The sequence below is a fragment of the Cyprinus carpio genome, chromosome A19, assembly GCF_018340385.1.
Source record: "Cyprinus carpio isolate SPL01 chromosome A19, ASM1834038v1, whole genome shotgun sequence".
Classification (NCBI taxonomy): Eukaryota; Metazoa; Chordata; class Actinopteri; order Cypriniformes; family Cyprinidae; genus Cyprinus; species Cyprinus carpio.
Genome location: NC_056590.1, coordinates 250,685 through 272,526, shown reverse-complemented (window position 1 = coordinate 272,526; position 21,842 = coordinate 250,685). Strand labels below are relative to the sequence as shown.

At 36.2% G+C, this 21,842-nt stretch overlaps 1 protein-coding gene across 1 annotated transcript in view; it reads left to right on the top strand.

The window, feature by feature from the left end:
• The window catches only part of LOC109061757 (RNA polymerase II subunit A C-terminal domain phosphatase-like), a 94,812-nt gene that overhangs the window by 6,601 nt on the left and 66,369 nt on the right, over nt 1-21,842 (top strand). The window contains exons 5-10 of the mRNA XM_042777189.1: nt 1,034-1,184; nt 1,701-1,791; nt 3,901-4,067; nt 6,704-7,648; nt 12,193-12,334; nt 14,334-14,558. Of these exons, the coding sequence (XP_042633123.1) occupies nt 1,034-1,184; nt 1,701-1,791; nt 3,901-4,067; nt 6,704-7,648; nt 12,193-12,334; nt 14,334-14,558 (1,721 nt within the window). The remainder of the gene's footprint in view (nt 1-1,033; nt 1,185-1,700; nt 1,792-3,900; nt 4,068-6,703; nt 7,649-12,192; nt 12,335-14,333; nt 14,559-21,842) is intronic.

Genomic DNA, 21,842 nt, shown 5'->3' with positions numbered 1-21,842 from the left:
TTAAATCTTTTGTAACATTATAAACGTCTTGACTGTCACTTGATCAATTTAATGTATCCTTAAAAAAAGTATTCTAAGTTGTTTTTTTCTTTAGAAGTTCTAAAGAACAGCGTTTATTTGAGCTAGAAATGATACATTTTAAATACAACATTATAAATCTCTTTACTGTTACTTCGAAAGCAACTGAAGCTTCTTTAGGAGAAAAAAAAAAAAAAAGTCTACTTTCTGACTGACCATAAACAGTGTAATTAAAATGTTCATGAACAATAATGCTCAGTATTTATTTTATATTTGTTGTTTTTTTTTTTGTTTATGATAATTATAAGTTTTTATGATTTTAAGGATATGCTTAAAAATGGCTGCTCTCCAATACCTTCATTTTGTTAGGTTTCAGCACTAACTAAAATGGAAGAACATGAACTTCTCTGCAGTTTTTTTTTTGTTTTTATATGTGATTTTTATGTGATCACTCGTTTTATTTTGGTTTGTTTTTCATCTGTTTTGTTTTTTTCTGTGACTTCTCTTGAATACGAGCACTGATTGATTTCTGTTTAAATGACTACATCATACTCTCTTTCTCCCACCGCTATCATCCATTTTCGATTCATTCTCCTCGTAGGCGTTAACGCTTTCATTCTGCCAGGCGTAGATCAGCTCGAACAAAAAAATCTTTATACCAAACAATTACTAGACCATTAACTGAGCTATCAAAGACTCAAAGACTTGCATTATGTCTGCGATCAAAAATTTTGCCAGTGTGCTGCTTTCAAAGCTTTTATTTTCCAGAGCATTTCCACTGAAGTTAATGATCTTAAAAGCCTCTGCTAGACCTGGACAGGACTGAAATTCTTCAGTATAGAATATTTTGATTTTGTGTTTTTTTGTAATTCTCAAAACTTTTGGCCACGACTGTATATGCTTTTCACTCTAAAGCAGATGCACTGCCATCCAAATGAATAGATGTGCTTTAATTTTAGTGAAGACACAAATGAATTCATATTTTTGTTCTAACTGGCTTGCAATGTTTCTCCAGGGAATCTTTCATTTCCAGCTGGGACGCGGGGAGCCTATGCTTCATACACGACTGCGGCCTCACTGCAAAGACTTTCTAGAGAAGATCGCCAAACTCTATGAGCTGCACGTCTTCACCTTTGGCAGCCGTTTATACGCTCACACCATCGCAGGTACATGAATGATACTGATAAGTGCTGAGTTTCTCACCTGGTGGATGATAAAACACATCAGGTAACTCCTAGAGTTTGTGTGAGAGATTGTGTTGGCCTTTCACAGTGACAGCAGGTGGCAGCATTAGTTCATATTCTGAGTGTTTTGAGTTTTGCTGTGTCTGCAGCATATTAATAAACGCATCAAAAGTGTCATCTGCAAGAACGGCCCTATTTATTATCTGCTTTGATATCTGCTAAATGACTGATAAGCATTAAATCAGTTTTGTGATATTCCACTTGTGGTGTTTATTATACATGTCTGTAATATAACCTATACATTTGTAGGCAGGGCTGCATCTTTGAAAGCATTAGTTTGTTTTATTTGACCTGTTTTCCTTTTATTACAGCTGTGAATAGTCTCAGTGCTGTCAGAGTGGAACTACAGTATTTATAGCTCTGCTTGCAGCTGTGATTTAGACTTTATCTTTAAAAGAAATGACTGTTCCCTCTCTCTTTCTCTGTTCTTTTGAACAGGTTTTTTAGACCCTGAAAAGAAGCTCTTCTCTCACCGCATCATGTCTCGAGATGAATGCATTGACCCCTACTCTAAGACGGGCAACCTCAGGTGAGGCACGGTTCACTCATTTCTGTCTTCTACTTCTGGAGTAGTGTAGCTCCCATTTTAACAATCAACTTGCGTTCATGACGTGTTGTAGTTATGAACTTCATCATCAGCTTGTTGTTACCACAACATGAAGCATCACATTCAACTCATTTACACTACCATTTCTTAAATAAATGAATACTTCTATTCAGCAAGGATACTTTAAATTAAACAAAATAGACAATAAAGACATTTATGATGTTGCAAAAGATTTCTGTACATCTAGGAATCCTCAAAATATCACATTTTTCAACATTAATAATAAGAACCATTAGCTCCAATAATAATTGATAAAAATTGAGCAGCAAATCAGAATATTATACTGATTTCTGAAGGATCATGTGACACTGAAGACTGAAGTAATGATGCTGAAAATTCATCACAGGAATAAATTACATTTAAACATATCACAACAGAAAACTGTACTAACATTTTACCATTTAAATTTTTTTTTTTTTTTATGTATTTTTATCAAATAAATGCAGCCTTGGAGTACATAAGAGACTTCTTTCAAAAACATTAAAAAATCCTGCTGACCCTAAACAGGATTTGATTTTACTCTTGCTCATATTTAGAGTAGTTTTATTTAATTATTTATTTTTATCTACTCTGATTGACTTATCTATTTCGTTTTCTTATTTTTGTACTTATTCAATAGAGTTAAATTAATTTTTAAAGGTCAAGCATCCAAAGAGGTTTTCTTGTTAAATATAAAGCTTATTCAACCTTGTATGAAAATGCTGCCAGAGTTTTTTTTTCTTGGCTCCAGCCGTGTGAACAAAGTGCTTGTGCACAGAAGAGACGTGTATTTCTGAAGGCCTTCAGAGAACTGCTCTGATTCAGCTTTAGACTAAACATGCTTTCAAGCGCAGATATAAGGTGCAGTCCTGCAGACCCCTGCTTTTCACCCGCGTCTATATTCATTCGGCTCTGCATGACAGATCAAGAATACGGTGAACATTGAATACATTTAAGACTTCAGTGAATTGGTTTATGCAGCATGGTCTTGTTTCAGTTCATAATTCAGAAGAATTATGTATACTTTGAGCCTGTGTACATTTTTGGGTGTTTTATTTTTTCTCATTTGGGTGTTCTTTCTGAAAAAACACCCCATTTCTCTCAAGCGTTTCTCTTAGAGGTAAAACACTCTGAATGTTCAACATTTTAATCATTAAAATGACTGAAAAGGGCACTTTAAGCTTACAATTTAAAAAGAAGTCTGTCGAGCATCTCCCCCGAACCACCTTTTTCTGTATTACTAATATTTTTACAGTATTTAAGCATTAGTTATTCTGCTTTGGTCAACATAAAAACATTCCAGCCGCAGTTGTTTGCTTTTTCTTCTTTTATGGAGGAAATGCAATTCACTTCTCTTTCCTCGTGTCAGCTGTTAATATGTGTGGGTTTCGCATTGAGCTCTCATACTGACCTTGAAGGAAGAACGGTCTCACAGAGCAGCCACTATCATACAAAGACAGTCACGATCGGTCTTCAGCGGCGCACAGATTACTTTCTTTAGGTCGATAAACCTACAGAAGCCAAGCCTCTTCAGCCCAGTGCCTCTATGAGTGCGAATGACTTTGTTTGCCATTTCAAAACTCAAGCTGTTGGAAAGATGTTCTCGGGGGCTGTTTAGATGCACCAGACATTCACAGATCAATCTGTACTCATTACGCTGTATACCCAGTGGCCTCCGATGTACTTAAATATCTGAATAACAAAGTTTCAAGGCAATTATTTAAAAGGCAGACAAGACAAATACACTTTTCCATTGCATTGTGGCATTTTGTAGCTGTAAGACCGTTAATTAACGTTAGTTAATGAGGTTTTCTGCACCTGTGGTTCCTCTGCTAGGACACCTGTGTGAGCTTGAGGAGAGCGGACTTCATACATCCACTAAAAATCTTTTTTGACCATACTATTTTTGGTATTGTACCAATGCTAATGTTATAAAGTGCTCGTTGACATTTTGGTCTTGGCAGGCTGGCGCTGTCTGGGTGCTGTTCATTTAGTCATAACCAGCCCCCAGCTGCTAAAAATGTCAGTATGAAAACTGTGTGCTTTTTGCAGAAATCTGTTCCCCTGTGGAGACTCCATGGTGTGCATCATAGACGATAGAGAGGACGTGTGGAAGTTCGCTCCTAACCTCATCGCAGTGAAGAAATACATCTACTTCCAGGGCACCGGGGACATCAACGCCCCACCGGGTTCACGAGAGGCGCAGATGGCCAGAAAAGGTAATGTTTATTTTCCCGGCGACTGTAATTAACGATAATGCTCAGCAAACTGGAAATTTGCTCTAGTCACATGACCTGCGATGCGCTTGCGGCATTCTGAAAAGTTTTTTTTTAAAACGAGCACGTCGCTCCGCATCATTCTCTGTTTACGAGCGCTTGCATCGTGCCTACATTTGAAATAATGAACTTGAGCGAGCAAAAGACGCGATATGTAAATGGCCCCTTAAAATGCTGTCTGTGTAGGCAGCTCACTAGGTATTTGAACACAACTATTCTTCTGTTCAGACTGTCAATGTGAGTATTTCCTGGTTCGTTTTTATTACAGATAATTAAGTATTACTGAAGAAGTAAATTAGATTGCAAAACTTTTTTTGGGGTGAGAAGTAGTTGCGCTCGCTCTCCAGCAGGGAGGGTTTAATAAGAAGCGACAGTGGTGTTTTAATAAAGGTGCACGTGTGTGTGTGAGCTCTGAAATAACCTGCTTACCAGAGGAGAGGAGTGCACTGCATTTTACAGCAGTTCCAGGAAACATTGCATTTAAAAATGCAATACATTTTTTTTTTTTATTAATTAGTGAACGTTTGTCTGTGAACTAGTGGTCTAACCTTTTGACTTTAAGGCCCGTTTGTCCAAAAGAGTATTTGTAGGCCCCTAGCTCTAGTTTTTTATTTTATTTTATTAATTTATAGGCACTCCTCGTTTTTGTAAATTAAACAATAATAGTAATTCAAAATAAAATAAATCAGTTTCAGGACTCCAGAAGTTTTAGGAGCTGAATGTTCTTCAGGGAACATTTAATGACTCTTTCAGTTTTTTAGAGCTTGGCATTATTAATAACACTGGACAAAGATGAAACTTTCTAATGTGCTTGTGTCGAGTGCCTGTGTTCACACACAATATCAAATACATGATTTGGCTATATGTGTAAAAAACCTACTTTGAGCTTAATTGACTAATTTACCTGACTTTTCTAGGTCTAGAGACTAGGGTGTGCACAAAAAGTCGAATATTCAATATGTAATTATTATTCGAAAAATAAAAACACTATTGGAATTGTACTACATGTTGCTTTGCGGGCAGTAAATGCAGGGAATCCGTGATAAATCCTCAGCACACAAACTAAGAGTCAGGTATAACTAACTGCACTGGGTGGCGCTGTGGAGTGTGTTTACAAGCTGATTCATTTGATCACAGAACGTCTTTGTCTGTCTTGCGAACTTTGGAAATCCTTTGATCAAAAAGATCTTTCTGAATGGAATTACTTTTGATCAAATGAATCAGTGAAACTGAGTTATCATAATATCACCATCACAATGAGAAATCACATGAACTCCAAACAGCAGTGACTGAGGAGTTTTGCAGAGAAGAGGGCTTATCTGACACCGAAATGATCTGGAGACACGTGCTTGCTCTGAGTTTCAGACCAGAAAACACAAAGCGCTGTAAGAAACACTGCTTAGCGCATCGTTATCTTTGTGTCTCTGGAACGTATTATTGTTATCAGACTGAGGAGCCAACTTTCATGTGGTTATTATTGTATTTTCAACATTAACATAATGATAGTCAATATAAACACGAGAAACACAGGCCGACTTGAGTGTGTGTATGTTCTGTAATGTAATTGGTACAGTCTGCTTTATTTTTTTCGTTTGCTCTGCTTAAGCTTGAATGTGTTCTTTATATATATATATAAATTTTATATTTTTATATATATTGTTTACACATTTTAAATGAAAAGAAGACCTTGAGTTATAACATAATGTTGTTGTACAACATTGTTGTGTATAATGCCTAAGCTTGTTCAGAAATGGTGACAAAAACTTGATTATTAAAAAAAAATACGCCTTTCTCATTAAATGTCATTTAAATAAACTTGTATTTAAATATATATATATATTTTTTTAAGTTGGGTTTTCGAAGGCAGTGGGAATCTTGATTCTTCAAAAGGAAACAAAAAGTTGATTGTTGTTTTGTCTGACTTGAAAAAAATAAATATCTTGATTTTTGGTTGTTTTTGCTTATTTTAATGCTTGTCATTTTAAGTAATTGTAAGTCATCTTAAGTTTCCAGGATTATTAGAGTTAACTAAAACTAAAATTAAAATTGAAACCATACAATAAATAAATTCATTGTTACTAAGTTTTGTTACTTGGAAAAAAAATTAACAGAAATAAAATATAAACTTGTTTCATCTAGTTGCCTAGGCAACATTGCATCATTTTAATTTAGTTTAAATTGATGTTATAAAGTAACTAAAACTAATAAATACAAAAGAAAATTAATAAGGAAAAACAACTAAAATAACAAAAGAATTAAAACCTTTACAACAAATTTAATGAAAACTGAAACAGAAAATATAAAAATAAAAAATGATTTAAAATATTAATAAAAACTATAATAGTCTCTCAATGGCACTACAATAACATTGCTGGCACTAGTAGGTCTGAAACCCTGTATAATATACAGCTGTTTTAGAGTCTTCACTGCACAATATATGCAATATTTTTATGAAAAATTATGTGTTTCTCTGTATCTCTTAAATTCATGGTAGGTACGGTAGATTTGCTTCAAGTAAGACACGTTAAATTGTCACTCAGAAGTTGTACCTAAGCAATATTTCTGTTATCCTGCTGTAGGTAACCAGGCTGGGCGGCCTGCAGAGAACTTGGAATCGTCAGGACAGGAGGAGCAGAGAAACGGACTCAGGAAATCCAGCAAGGACCAAAAAACTGGGCATGAGGAGTCGCCCCCCTCTGCCACCGCCACTCAGGGAGCACCAGCCAATGAGAGGACTCACCCCGCAGGGGAACGGCCCGGTGACAGCACAGATTTAACAGACAAGTGTAATGTGAAAGCGGAGGGGGAGGGCAGCTCAGGTGTGACGTGTACCTCAGGTGAGACGGACACCCCAAACACTGCTTCTGACACCGCTGCCAACGACCTGGATTTTGACCTTTCGAGCGACAGCGAAAGCGAGGGTAAAACCGGATTATCTGACAGCGATGGCGAAGCCAAACAAAGCCAAACAAAAACAGAGGAGTGTAAAAGCAAAGAGGACGGTGGGGAAGTGGACAAACAGAGGACAGAGGGGGACGATGTCCCAGAAACGGATCCCGAGGGTCTCAGTGATTTGGGCAACGGCTGTTCTGACAAGAAAGAAGTGGAAACTGAGTCTCAAAACAGCGAGCAGTCAGGCGTCACCATGGGTGAGGAGTCTTTAGATCACAGTATGGAGGATGAGGACGATGAGGAAGAGGAAGACATTGACCAGGACGACCACCTGATTTACTTGGAGGAGGTTTTGGTTCGCATCCACAGTGAGTATTACTCACGCTACGAGGCCTTCCTCAGGAAAGAGAGTCCAGAGACTCCGGACATACGGAAGATCATTCCCGAACTGAAGGGCCGCACGCTGGCGGGCACAACCATCATCTTCAGCGGCCTGTATCCCACCAACTACTCAATGGAGCGCACGAGGGAGTGGTACCACACCAATGCGCTGGGTGCCAAGCTTGGCAAGACCCTGGTGCTCAATGGCAAAGACCCAAACCGCACCACCCACCTTATTGCTGCACGCACAGGTGAGTCTCGCATGCTTCAAACACCAGTTACCAAGAGATGTTTTCAACAGTGAGGGTTGTTTGAACAACTAGTCGGTCGTAAGGGCATCCTGTGGGGCTGCACGTTTAATCAAAATGAAACCAAAATTGTGATTATGGCTTAGTGTGACTTAAATGTTAAAAGCTGTGGTTTAATTAAATAAGCAATGCGTGTTGTTGAGTGAAGCGCAGCACTGTGTTCGTTTACACACGAGCAGCTCATGATCTGTTTTCAGTGTCTCAGAGCGGCTCCTTTAACAGTAGATGCTGCTCCATGCAAACTCCATCTCTGCATCTCCTTTGAGTTTTGGGTCGCTTCAGTGCACATTTTGTAATGAGGAGCGCTTATAAGCTGACTGCTGTCAACAAAAAAGAAGCTTAACAACAAAATAAAAACTCTGTGGTTTAACATTTAAAAATCGACAGCCATGAATATTACTATTGTAAATTTACAGTTGTTTTGTAAAATAAATATATATATATATATATATTTTTTAAATATGGATTTTTTTAAAATATAAAATTAAATTTTATCAACATTTCTTATTTTAAGATTTATATTTATTATTATTAATAATAATAATATAAATAATTAATAGTAAAATTAAAATTTTTGTTGATTTTTAGTGATATATATATATATATATATATATATATATATATATATATATATATATATATATATATATATATAATCATAAAAAAAATTACTGTAAAAAAAAAAGTTTTAAAACTTTTTTCCAGTGAAATGTTTTAATAGTAACTTATTTTAATATTTTATGTAATAAAAATAATAATGATAAATCTTTATAATTACATTCTCTTATTGTTATTATTATTACCTAGTCATATTTTCTGCAACATAAATTGTGCAACAGGGACAGCATTTTTTTTTTAAATTCACAATCACAATTTTTTATCAGGAAAAAAAATAATTTCCCCTAAGTCTTTCAGCTCTAGCGTCCTGTATAATTAAGCTGATTTGGGGTCATGTCCACACCAGTTAGACACATTTCTTACAGATATATGGACATTTAATTGCAGTTATTATATAAAGGGTATTCAGAAATATTTTGCACCAAACTAGTCCTTAAAACAGTCTTTAAAGTTTCTTGACAGGTTTGTCTGCTGGTGTATCAAATGCAATGCTGGTGCCACTCATATCTCTGCTCTTAGCAGTTTTATTGAAATGCCACTAAGCAATGCTCTGTGTGAGGTTGAGATGTGACGAGCAGATCTCATAGATGTGTTGAACAGTAATTATTTAAGCCGTCTATGACTCAGCTGATTGGTGCATTGTGTGTCTTGAGTAGAGGAGAAGCACTTTGTCTCAACTCTCTGCTGATCAGTGAGGTCAACACAAATGATGGCCAAAGTAAAATGATGAGCGCTTCAAACCATGTGGAAACGCATCACTCATTTGTTTTGTGTCACTTCAGAGCAGGTCTGTTTCTCTCTAATTGCTCGTTATCTGTAAGAGAATGGCATTGTCAGTTCTCACCTGTTTGTAGCAGCACAGAATTTGTATGACACTATTTCCTGTACGGTCCAGGTGTGACACAGCACCTGTCAGAGATGTGTCTGGTACTGTGATGTCCTCTTTTGTAGACACTCCAGACAAAACATTTCCAGCAGTAGCACAAGGGCACAGCACAATTTTAATTTTGGTTGTCAGTGAGGATGTCAGAATGTGGCATTGACATGATGCACTTTTTTTTTTTGATTAACATCCATTAATTTCTTAACAAATACATTAAAAATGTAATTCATGATTACGATGACTTTAACATAAACATAAAGTCAAAATTATTGGGGGGGGGGGAAACTTGCTGTAATATTTTATAATTATTTCCTAAAAGAAAATAAGTGACAGAGTTTTAAATTATTATAATTTATAAGTGTTTTTGAAACTGCCAGATGGAAGTCTTTTGGTGCAACCGACATGCAGTGAAACTAAATGAAGCAAGAAATGAAATCAAAGAGAAATGAAGTTGTCAAGGTCAGCAAGTTTCCTAAAATATCAGATACTGTATTTATTTTATATCAGATAAATACTTTTTTTATGACAAGGCAAATTTAGTTTAATTTCTTAAATGTAATGAGCGACTCCCCAAAAAATTAACTTTATTTTATGAATTAAATAGAATTCTTTAATATTAAAAAAAAAATTAATTTGACCTTAAAATGTATTTAACAATTTTTTTTAAAGGTGATTAAGATGTGCACAGTGTTTATTTAAAGTGTAAGAAAAACATGTTACTATTTAATAGTTACCACATGACATTTTTATAGTTGTTCAAATTCAAAGTTTTTTTTTTTCAAAACCATACAAAACCAACATAAAAACAGGGTGTGTGTATGTGTATATATATATATATATATATTAGGGTTGGGCGATTTTATTGATTAATTCAAATTTATTGTTTTCCCACGATTTTATTTTTTAGAAATCGAGGAATTTCGATTTTGAATAGAAATATTACCAAATGTTAGAATTAGACACTTTGACGATATGCTGGTGATAACAGTAAAGGGTAAAGAATGATCCAACCACATGTCGGCGCACGTGATTAACCGCTCATGAGTGGCACACTCTGTGAAGGACCATAAATTTAGCTCTAGGCATCATTCACACAGCGCTTTTGTGTTGACAAAGATGCGACACGGGCAGTGAAATAGGTAAAGCATGCAAGAAGATGGGAGTGAACTTCTTTTAAATTGAGTTGCAGTGTTTTTAGAATGGCGTTTCATGCATGAGGCACTGCAAGAGACACGATCGCAACAGTCAAACACATCCATGTTTACACAGAAAACAATGGAAAATCAGAGCAATCAAATAAAAAACCTGTAAAGAACTACTACTGTGTGTCTGATATTTCATGTTTGCATCATGGAGACAGGCTGAAAGCTACTGTTGTTTTTAAAGAACATTTATAGTTAATAAAAGTCTACTGGTGTTATACCTTTTGAATTTGAATTACCTTGACTTTTGAGATTTTCTAAAGTAATTTTCCTCGTATTATTTCTGAACACATAATATGTATAAGACAAGTTTGTACAATATGTAGTAGCTTTTGCATCTTGTATGTATGTATATATGTATGTATGTATATATATATATATATATATATAAATGTATATATGTATGTATGTATGTATGTGTGTGTATGTATGTATATATATATATATATATATGTATGTATGTATGTATGTATGTATATATATATGTATATATATATATATATCAATGACAAATAAGACTAAAACTTTTGTTTTAAATTTCAAAAGATTATTTTTCCTTTCCTTTATTGTGTCTTATTTGTCATTGGCTCCAGTATCATGCAGATCATATAGTTTATGATGCTGTATTATTTTAGCGTCATACATGAGCTGCAGTTTCTCTTCAAATGTATTATGCAGAGCGTTAATAACAGCAGCGGAAGCAGCAGAAGGTCAAAATCAAGTCTGACACACAGAGCTTCATGAACTTTATTTATTCAAACTCAGTTGAGGCTATAGTTCCTCATCTGTGCTCATCTCGACACTCTCCACCCCCCAAGAACCCCCCCGCACACACACGGAGACACACACTTGGACGATCAAGTGCAAACGTAATTACTGTCGAGTGCTGTCTAATTGGCCACCATTAAGCATTAAGCAAACATTTCCACACTCCAATGTCACCACACTGTGGTTTTAACTGTTATCGCCCCCCCGTTCATCTGTCAGCGCCCTCAGCTCTGCCAAACACCACGACCACAAGACACTTTTAATGTTGAGCGGCTAATGAGAGGAGGAGTGGAAGGAAATCCACAAAGCCAGACGGGAGAAAAAATAAGAAGCAGAGAGCTGCCAAACTTTCTCTCCCTGTACTGTATATTTTTTGACAGCTTTTCACAGATCTCAGCCTTTGATGCCAAATTATTTGTCTGGTGGCTGGCTTGTGTAATTGCGTGGATGTCCTTCCAGCTTTCTGATCCTTCGTTTATACAGACACAACTTCACACATGATCAATTCAGACGAGAGCAGCCGAACAGAGAGTTCTGTAATGAAAGTCAGTAGGTGAGCAGATTTAATTCATGTCCTGTTTGGACCGACATGATTAGTGCTGTTTGAGAGGACAGGCCTCACTTTTGCTCATGGCACTTATTTAGACGACACTGGGAGAGAAGTATATATGCATCTAGATATAGACAGCAGACAGAGACATTCTGAAACCACTGAAATTCTGTTTTAGAACGTTGAAGTTTTATAAACTTTTCAAACTTTGAATGTATTTCCGATAGCCGGGAGCAGTGATTGTGTAGTGGAGGAATGGAAAAGTGTGTTTTGGCATTTTGCATTTGGTTGTAAACATTTGTTTATGTAATTATTTTTATCTCTGCTTTCTTTTGCTGTGGCACTGACTACATTCCTCGCTGCTGAGAGTGGAGTGAGAAACACTGGCCAGAAACATACACATGGACAGTGTGGTGTTGCTTGTCTCAATTGTTGTTGTTTTTTTATGTATGCGTGTCTCCGTCAGGTACCGAGAAAGTTCGCCAAGCTCAGGGCTGTAAACATCTCCATGTGGTGAATCCTGATTGGTTGTGGGCCTGTTTGGAGCGCTGGGAGCGAGTCGAGGAGCGACTCTTTCCTCTCAAAGAGGACTTTAACAAATCATACAGGTATTTATCTCTCACAGTCTCTCTTTCCCTTCTCCTCTGACTTTCTTGCTTTTCTTTATCCTTAGTTCATGTACACCTTTCAGCATTAGAGATTGAAAAAATTGTTATATTATATATATAGTATTTTGTCGTGTCTGCTGAACGTTTCATTGTGCTTGAACTGCACTCACTGAACTGCAACACTCATGAATGGAAAATGACAAAACCTTGCCAAGACATTTTCCAGCTTGTACTGACTCCTGCAATATTAAAGAATTATAAGATTAATGAGTAGCCCAAAAATATCTCTCATTTTGTTCCAAATACACATGGCTTGGAACACAAAAGGAGATGCCTAGCAGGTTGTTAATGGAAGTGAATTGTGAGCAGGACTAGGGTTGTTGAAATTAATCATTTCTACGATGCATCGTGATGCAGACGATGACGATTCAGTATCGGTTCAGTAATAGAACATAACCGATTATAATTATAATTATAAATTTCTGACGTCATTTGTCTTGTATGTGCTTTGTCGCGGTAGCATACAATGGCAGAGGGAGACGAGACGCGAGTGCGAGTAATTAAAAATGCTCCAACTACTTTTCGGCTTTATGAACAACCTGGTAAGCAGTGCATAGTCAATGCATCGTGATATCGAATTGAACTGAATGGATGACTTGATAATCATAATCGAACCGAACCGTGAGACCAGTGTAGGTTCACACCCCTTAACCAGGACTGTCAGCAAGATCTTCAGTCATTCATCATTTGACATCAGAAGACTTTATAGCACATAACTACACTAAATTGATATGAACTACATTTGTTACCTTTAAGGCCCGTTCACAGCAAGGACTATAATGACTATAATGCTAAAGATAAAGTTTTAGACATCATTGTAAATGTAAAAGAATAGCACCCACCACATATATAACGATTATAACACCAAGGAATGATATAATTGGAATCACAGTTTTTTCCAGCTGATGAACGCCAATCAGAATCCACCTGACTTTAAAGAGCTCGAGCACTTGATGTGGCAGATGACAAAACTGCCTACTTGTTAACAGAACAGTATCCTCTGTTGGTGTGGACCCTAATACAGTTATTGCTATAGTTATTCTAATAATTATTGTTCTTAGTGTGAACAGACTTTTTATGTGCTTTATGTAACCTGTTCACTTAAGAATTTGTGTCATTTTTTTTTAATACAAACGAGGCATTTGTTGCATCCAGTGGGGAAATAATTACTGATTATAAAGACTTGTACTGCGTTTTTACGCGTTGCGTTGCATATCGTGCCGCGTAAACATAAAACCATGTCTGCATTTGTAATCGGAGAAACGACCAACAACAAGCTCTAACAAAAAATATTAAAATGTATACAAAAACAAATTAGAAGATTAATCATAATGAAGTATGTTACAATAAAGAATGATTAATATGCATTTAATTGATCAGTGAAGTGTTATTTTACATTTGTTTACTTTACTTTCTGTACCTGAAAACTGTTAAACCTACCTTATAAGCACTGTTTGTTTAATATGCATCTTTGTTCTTTGTTCTTTTTATCTTTGTTTTTTTATTAATACTTTATATTTTTTGATTGATCTATTTTGATGGCAAAATTTCAAATAAGAGAGGAAGTGACAGGTATCGGTATTGAAATCGGCCGATAAGTGTTAAAATCAGTATCGATATCGGCCCCAAAAAATCCTATTGGTGCATCCCTAGTATATATATATATATACATTTACACACATATACATATATACATACATATACACACACACACATATATATTGCGTGTTGGAATAAATCTAAATGACCTAAAATTCCAAAAGAACTGGCTAATTTTATTTGTTACTATTCAGTGCTTCACCCGTCCCCACCCCCTGACTGTTGAGGGTCATTTTGAAAGTGTAAGAACAGTCAAGTTGTGGCACTTTTCTTAAAAAGGTTAGGAGGGTTAATTTTTAAGATTAGAGGTTAATCAATAAGGTGTTTTACTGTCGTCCAGGAGCAATAGTCCCGCCATGTTTCCAGACATCCCCGGGTCTGTCCCGAAGCCTCTGTTCCAGGCCCCTCCTGTTCAGCAGAAGCCCCTGCCAGCACCAGAAATGCGGACATATGACCCCGTCACCGGCAAACTGATCCGCCGAGGTCCCCAGGCCTCCCGTCCACCCTCTTATCTGCACTCGCATGGATCGTCCATGTCAGCCAAGGAAGATCTGTCCAGCCACAGGTACTTCATATGTTTTAATGCGTTTATGTTTATGTATGGCGCATTTCATACTGTTGTTCATCAAATCGAGTCACTAAATGTCAGATACACAGCGGTCATTTTAATGAACTCAGAATCATAAATATGTCTTTTTTGCAGATTCTGCACATTACCCAACATTTTTTATTTCTTAAGAGCAAGGGAATGTAATGTTATATAATGTTTGATTATATATTTATTAGGCGTCTGTATGAAAGTCCAGTGGGAAATGTGCCTGGTTAGTAAGAATGTGTTTAACTGGGCTATAGCAGTCGTATGCTGTGCTTGTCTTTTCTTTCCCAGCTCATATTGGATTTCTCATGCAGTCTATTTCACATTAATCTCTAAGCTCTAAATAAAACCTGCGAGAAATAAAGCATTGCACTTTGGCAGCTCTGAGATTGTGAAACAGAAATTATTAGCAAATTTCATCAGCACCTTTGGCCATTGCTGTGACAAGGGAATAATAAAAACAAGCCTGTAAATGCTGATCGAATGTGAGGAAGAAAAAAACGCACCTCCTGTGTCAGCATCTGATGAGGACAGAAATAAATTAGGAAAGAAATGGTTCACCTTAGGAGCGGTCTTTATTTACTCATAAGCTGTATGACTTGCTCACTGCAGTGGAATACAGGAGGAGAACTTTTAAAGAATATCCTTCGCACTCTTTTCAGTATAATCAAAGTACATGAGGACTACAAAATAATAACAAAAAGCATCATAAAAATAGGTCTGAACAACTTTTTTTGAAACTTATGTTTTGATCTGTTACACACACATTATTAACACTTTACAATAAGGTTCATGAGTTAACATGAACTAAGCATAAACAACACTTCTACAGCATTTATTAATCTTAGTTCATGTTAATTTCAACATTGACTAATGCATTATTAAAATCACAAGCTGTGATTGTTAACATTAGTTAATGCACTGAATTAACATGAACTAACAATGAACGACTGTAATTTCTTTACTTACATGAACAAAGATTAATAAATACTGTAATAAATGTATTGTTCATTGTTTGTTCATGTTAGTTAATACATAAACTAATGGAACCTTATTGTAAAGTGTAACCAACATATTAAATGACTTCAGAAGACTTTAAATACAACGTGAGTGGTATAGAGAATTATTATTATAATAATTCATATAATATTATAATAATTCAAAATATTATAGTTTTTAATGTATTTTGATCAAATAAATCACTTTGAGCATATGAGACGTCTTTCAATAGCATTAAAAATCACTTAATCTACATTAGTTTACATGAACTAACAATGAAAAACACCTGTTAAGCATTTTTTAATCTCGGTTAATATTAATTTCAACATTTAATAATGCATTATTGAAATCCAAAGTTGTATCTGTTAACTTTAAAAGGACCTGAGCTAACATGATCTAACAATGAACAGCTGTGCTTTTATTAATTAACATTAACAAAGATGAACAAATACTGTAACAAATGTATTGTTCATTGTTAGTTGATATTAGTTAATGCATGGATTAATGTTAATTAATTGTAAAGTGTTACCTAAAAATCCTCCTGAGCCCAAACAATTTTTGATTAACCTAATGATTTTGTAAAATGCCACCACTGATGTCTAGGCTTGTAAATCATAGAAACACACTAATATGCATGATATAGATGATAAAAAATTGAGATATAGTACTGGCCCAATGTCATCTGGCCTGCAGCGCTCTCACATTGACCCTAAACACAGCCAGCCAATCTTATTGATGAGCCCTGTGTTTATAACAGCCTGAGACTGAGTAAACAGTGGAAATGTTGGGTTTCTGTTTTCTTTAATGCCATTTTCATATGAATAATGCAGATCTACTGTCAGGGCTTCCTTCCTGGTATTTGACAGTCACAGTTAGACAAGTGACTTCAGTTTATCAGTGTTTATAAGAGTTATTTTGTGTGGTTTGAGGCAACAGCAGAAAACCATTTTTTAGGTGACCGAAACAAATCCACTGAAGGTTTAGAAATGAGCTTATTAGCATAGTAATGATGCCAGTGTGCCGTTTATAATCTTCAAAGCTGTCGACTCTCTTTTTTACTCCTCATATTCTCTTTTCCATGCTGTTTCATAACCTGTATTTCAGTTGTGACACTTGAATGATTGGTGTGACGTGAAGTGGCAAAACTACCATTCTTATAAGCACAAAGTTGCCTACACTTGCACACTAAAAGGCACCAATTTACTTCAAGTGAAATCGAAGAATGAACAAATTAGGTCGTAAAGAAATTAACTTGGGGTTTGTTTCTGGAGTTTAAGTATAGAAATTTACTTCAAGTGAAATCGAAGAATGAACAAATTAGGTCGTAAAGAAAAAAAAAAAACTTTTTTAAATGGATGAAAAAACGGTAAGAAGGCCAATTTGAAAATCAAGAACGTTTGAGATCAGTGCTGGATGGAAACTTAGCTAGTGACAGGCCTAAAAAATTTTACTGAAAAGCTTCTTGCTTTGAATCAATTGTTCTTAATTTTTTTTTGTAGCGCAAAAAAAACAAACAAACAAAAAAACGTTGAGATCCTTCAAACATGGTGCTAAAATGTTTATTTTTATGATCATAAAGTTTTTTAACTGCTGTTTTCTCACTGCTGCCTTTTTGTTGTTTATTTTAGGTAACGTTTTATTTTAAGGTGTCCTTGTTACGCATGTATAGTGGTCAACCGGTATATCGGCCGATATTTGGCATTTTTCAAATATCGGCATTGGGCGATAAGTTTTTCTGCTTGTCCGATGTGTTTGAGGCGGGACTTTTATTTAGACGGCACTGAGAATGACAGCGCCAGAGCACACAGAGAGAGTCGATCCGTGTGAATTGAATGCGGACAGGAGGAGAAGAGACGCGTGATCAACTTTAAACTCGTGATTTCAAACTATGCTGATTTATGCATTTGCGCACTGTCATATTCATGTCATTTTTACTGCGTGCTGCATGTCAAATGAGTGTTACCTTGGCTTTAGTAGAAAAAAAAAAATATTCCCAATGCACACAAACTTCCCAGATTACTGAGGGCCCTGTTGGTTACAGTGTTTACTTTCTTTTTGTTTATTATATATTATAAGTAGGATTATTTTACACATTTATTTTTAATATAATTAATCTTCAAATTATTTCAAGTTTCTCAAACATTAATTGAAATAAATAAAAATTATAATTCAAATTATTATATACTTTTTTATATATATAATATATATATATATATATATATAATATATATATATATAATATATATATATATATATATATATATAGGTCTTTTCTCAAAAAATTAGCATATTGTGAAAAAGTTCATGTATTTTTCCATAATGTAATGATAAAAATTAAACTTTCATATATTTTAGATTCATTGCACACCCAACTGAAATATTTCAGGTCTTTTATTGTTTTAATACTGATGATTTTGGCATACAGCTCATGAAAACCCAAAATTCCTATCTCAAAAAAATTAGCATATCATGTTCGATAAAGGTTCTCTAAACGAGCTATTAACCTAATCATCTGAATCAACTAATTAACTCTAAACACCTGCAAAAGATTCCTGAGGCTTTTAAAAACTCCCAGCCTGGTTCATTACTCAAAACCTCAATCATGGGGTAAGACTGCCAACCTGACTGCTGTCCAGAAGGCCATCATTGACACCCTCAAGCGAGAGGGTAAGACACAGAAAGAAATTTCTGAACGAATAGGCTGTTCCCCGAGTGCTGTATCAAGGCACCTCAGTGGGGAAGTCTGTGGGAAGGAAAAAGTGTGGAAAAAAACGCTGCACACGAGTAAAGAGGTGACCGGACCCTGAGGAAGATTGTGGAGAAAGTCCCACACCGATTCCAGACCTTGGGGGACCTGCGGAAGCAGACCTGCCGAAAGCAGGGGACTGATTTGGAGTAGAAACATCCAGAGCCACCGTGCACAGGCGTGTGCTTTTGAACCAGAAGCAGCGGCAGAAGCGCCTGACCTGGGCTACAGATGAAGCAGCACTGGACTGTTGCTCAGTGGTCCAAAGTACTTTTTTCGGATGAAAGCAAATTTTGCATGTCATTCGGAAATCAAGGTGCCAGAGTCTGGCACTGGACTGTTGAGAAGGAAATGCCAAAATGCTGAGTCCCGTGTCAAGTACCCACAGTCAGTGATGGTCTGGGGTGCCATGTGCCAGCTGCTTGGTGTTGGTCCACTGTGTTTTATCAAGGGGCAGGGTCAATGCAGCTAGCTATCAGGAGATTTGGAGCACTTCATGCTTCCATCTGCTGAAAAGCTTTATGGAGATGAAGATTTCGTTTTTCAGCACGACCTGGCACCTGCTCACAGTGCCAAAACAAATGTTAAATGGTTTACTGACCATGGTATTACTGTGCTCAATTGGCCTGCCAACTCTCCTGACCTGAACCCCATAGAGAATCTGTGGGATATTGTGAAGAGAAAGTTGAGAGAACGCAAGACCCAACACTCTGGATGAGCTTAAGGCCGCTATCGAAGCATCCTGGGCCTCCATAAACACCTCAGCAGTGCCACAGGATGATTGCTCCATGCCACGCCGCATTGAAGCAGTCATTTTCTGCAAAAGGATTCCCGATCAAGTATTGAGTGCATAACTGAACATAATTATTTGAAGGTTGACTTTTTTTATATTAAAAACACTTTTCTTTTATGGTCGGATGAAATATGCAAATTTTTTGAGATAGGAATTTTGGGTTTTCATGAGCTGTATGCCAAAATCATCAGTATTAAAACAATAAAAGACCTGAAATATTTCAGTTGGGTGTGCAATGAATCTAAAATATATGAAAGTTAATTTTTATCATTACATTATGGAAAATAATGAACTTTTTCACAATATGCTAATTTTTTGAGAAGGACCTGTGTATATGTGTATATATATATATATATATATATATATATATATATTATATATATATATATATATTATATATATATATATATCGATATATATATATATATATATATATATATATATATAGGCCCTAGGCTTTATATCGGCCACCGGCCACCCTGCTCTCTAAGATATCGGCATCAGCATCGGCTGTCAAAAAAAAACAATATCGGTCGACCACTATACATGTACTAACTATTATAATAAGAACTAATTATGCATAATTATATGCAAGTAACCTTAAGCCAAACCCTAATCCTAACCATATAGTAAGTACATGTAGTTAATTAATATTACTCAGTACTTAAATGTATAATTACACTGTAAGACCTTATAATAAAGTGTGACCTTCTTTTATTATTGAGAAGAAGGCATGCAGCACATATTTATATATTCATGTGAATGCCGCTCTCAGCAGCATCAGGATGTTCACTAACAGTGAACTGCTTTCCTTTTTTTTACCCTTAAATGCAGAATGAAAAAGAACTGAGAGTATATATGGGCCTTAAAAATGGGAGATCTAGTTTTGTTGTGTCATACCAAGCAGGTCATAACTTTTTTTAATTTACCAGTGCATTGGACACCTATAGTGCCAGTCCTGCTCTCACACACCTACCTGTTATTTAGAAATAAACCTGGAGAAATCGATCATCTGTTTTAGGTGTGGATTATAGTTGGATCTCCTCTCTGCAGGTAGACCACCAGAAGAAGGATTGGGCATCCTGTCCCGTCTCTCGTCTCTGTTAACCGCTCTCAGTTTGATCTCACACTCCTTCCATTTGTCTTATTTCTGCCTTATCCTTGCACTCGCTGTCCATGTAGGAGGCCACAAATTTAATAAAGCAGTCCTCTGTCCTCGAGGAGCCGTTTACAAGAGTTCACAGCTAAATTTGATATTTAAACCACAGCTCTACCTGACTAACTCTCCAGACAGATACACTCGGGTCGTCTGCAAGCTGAACTAATATATGGCAATGAGCGCTCAGCCCTGCGCGGCCCGTCTGCAGCAGGCCTGGTGTGTTGAATGAATAGCCGGACTGCATGTACTGGTCTCCAGGCAACAGGTGCTTGTTGAATGGTTCGAGAGCAGAGAATGAGAGGACACAAGTGTCAATACAAAATCACCCATGTTCCTCTTTTGTTGCTAGGTAGCAAAAGAGAAAAGAACTGTATGTGCCACAAAAACATGTTTTTTGGGAATGGGTAGACGAATGTCTAAAAACTAATTTGAGAGCTTTCATGTTCATGGGGAAGATGGAAACGTCAGGAAAAAATCTGTTTTCAGCGCTGCCTCCCAAAAAAATATAAGTATATATATATATATATAGCTATATATATATATATATATATATATATATATATCGGCGGTTAACGTGCTGCGTTAACGTGAGACTCTTATCGGGCGATAAAACAAATATCGTCGTTAATCTATTCTCAAAGTTGGGTTGGGAGCTGGGGCTATACTAATACGCAAGCTATGATGACTTCGACTTCCGTGATAGTTTAGCGCGGAAGTATACCTAGACGAATTGCACTGTAGGGGGCGAGAACGAGTCTTCGAACCTGTGTGTATGCCTACTGTGAAATTACCAAGCTTCCCAAAAAAACCTCGACAAGGCTCACGCCTGTTTCACACATACTCCGTCTGCAGTGCGTATGCAGTTCGTGTTCGTGTGTGTGTGGTGCAGAAGCAGCACGGACTCATTGTGCTTTCACACAGGACGCGTTTGCAGTCCGCTACTGATCCGCGGCTGTTTAGTGCACAAACACAACATTTGTCCATTATTCTATATTTCAAACCATGTTAAAATAAAAAAAAAAAATTGTGACTTATGACAGACCAGTAACAACCTTTCATATTCATAGACATAAGTTTAAACTTAATAAATATAAACAGCATATTATTCATGCATTTGACCTCTAGGTTTGTATAATAAGATGCTCAAGCAAGCGGCAAAACATTTAAACACAACAATTAGCCTACTTTTCTTGTTGGGATATCACAAATATTTAAAATTAAAGCACCACTGACAGAAACAGTCGACTCTCGAGCCTTTTGCATTTAAATCTTTATTACACAATCGCACGGTTCTTAATGAACTTTTTTCTGCTTCCATAAAAGTGCGTAGGCCTATATCATGTTGCCTCGTTTATCTAAAGGTGCTCTTTTTCTTGTTTTAAACCTAGCCAAAAACCCATGTGTTGCGTGTATAACACAGAAGCCTTTATTTAGTATTCATTTATTGTGAAATTACTGCATTTCCGTGTCAATCCATGTTTATTTTTACTGCGAACAATGCGTTGTCATTTTAATTCAGCTCATGCAGCACAGCAAAAATAGACTCGGTACACTGCT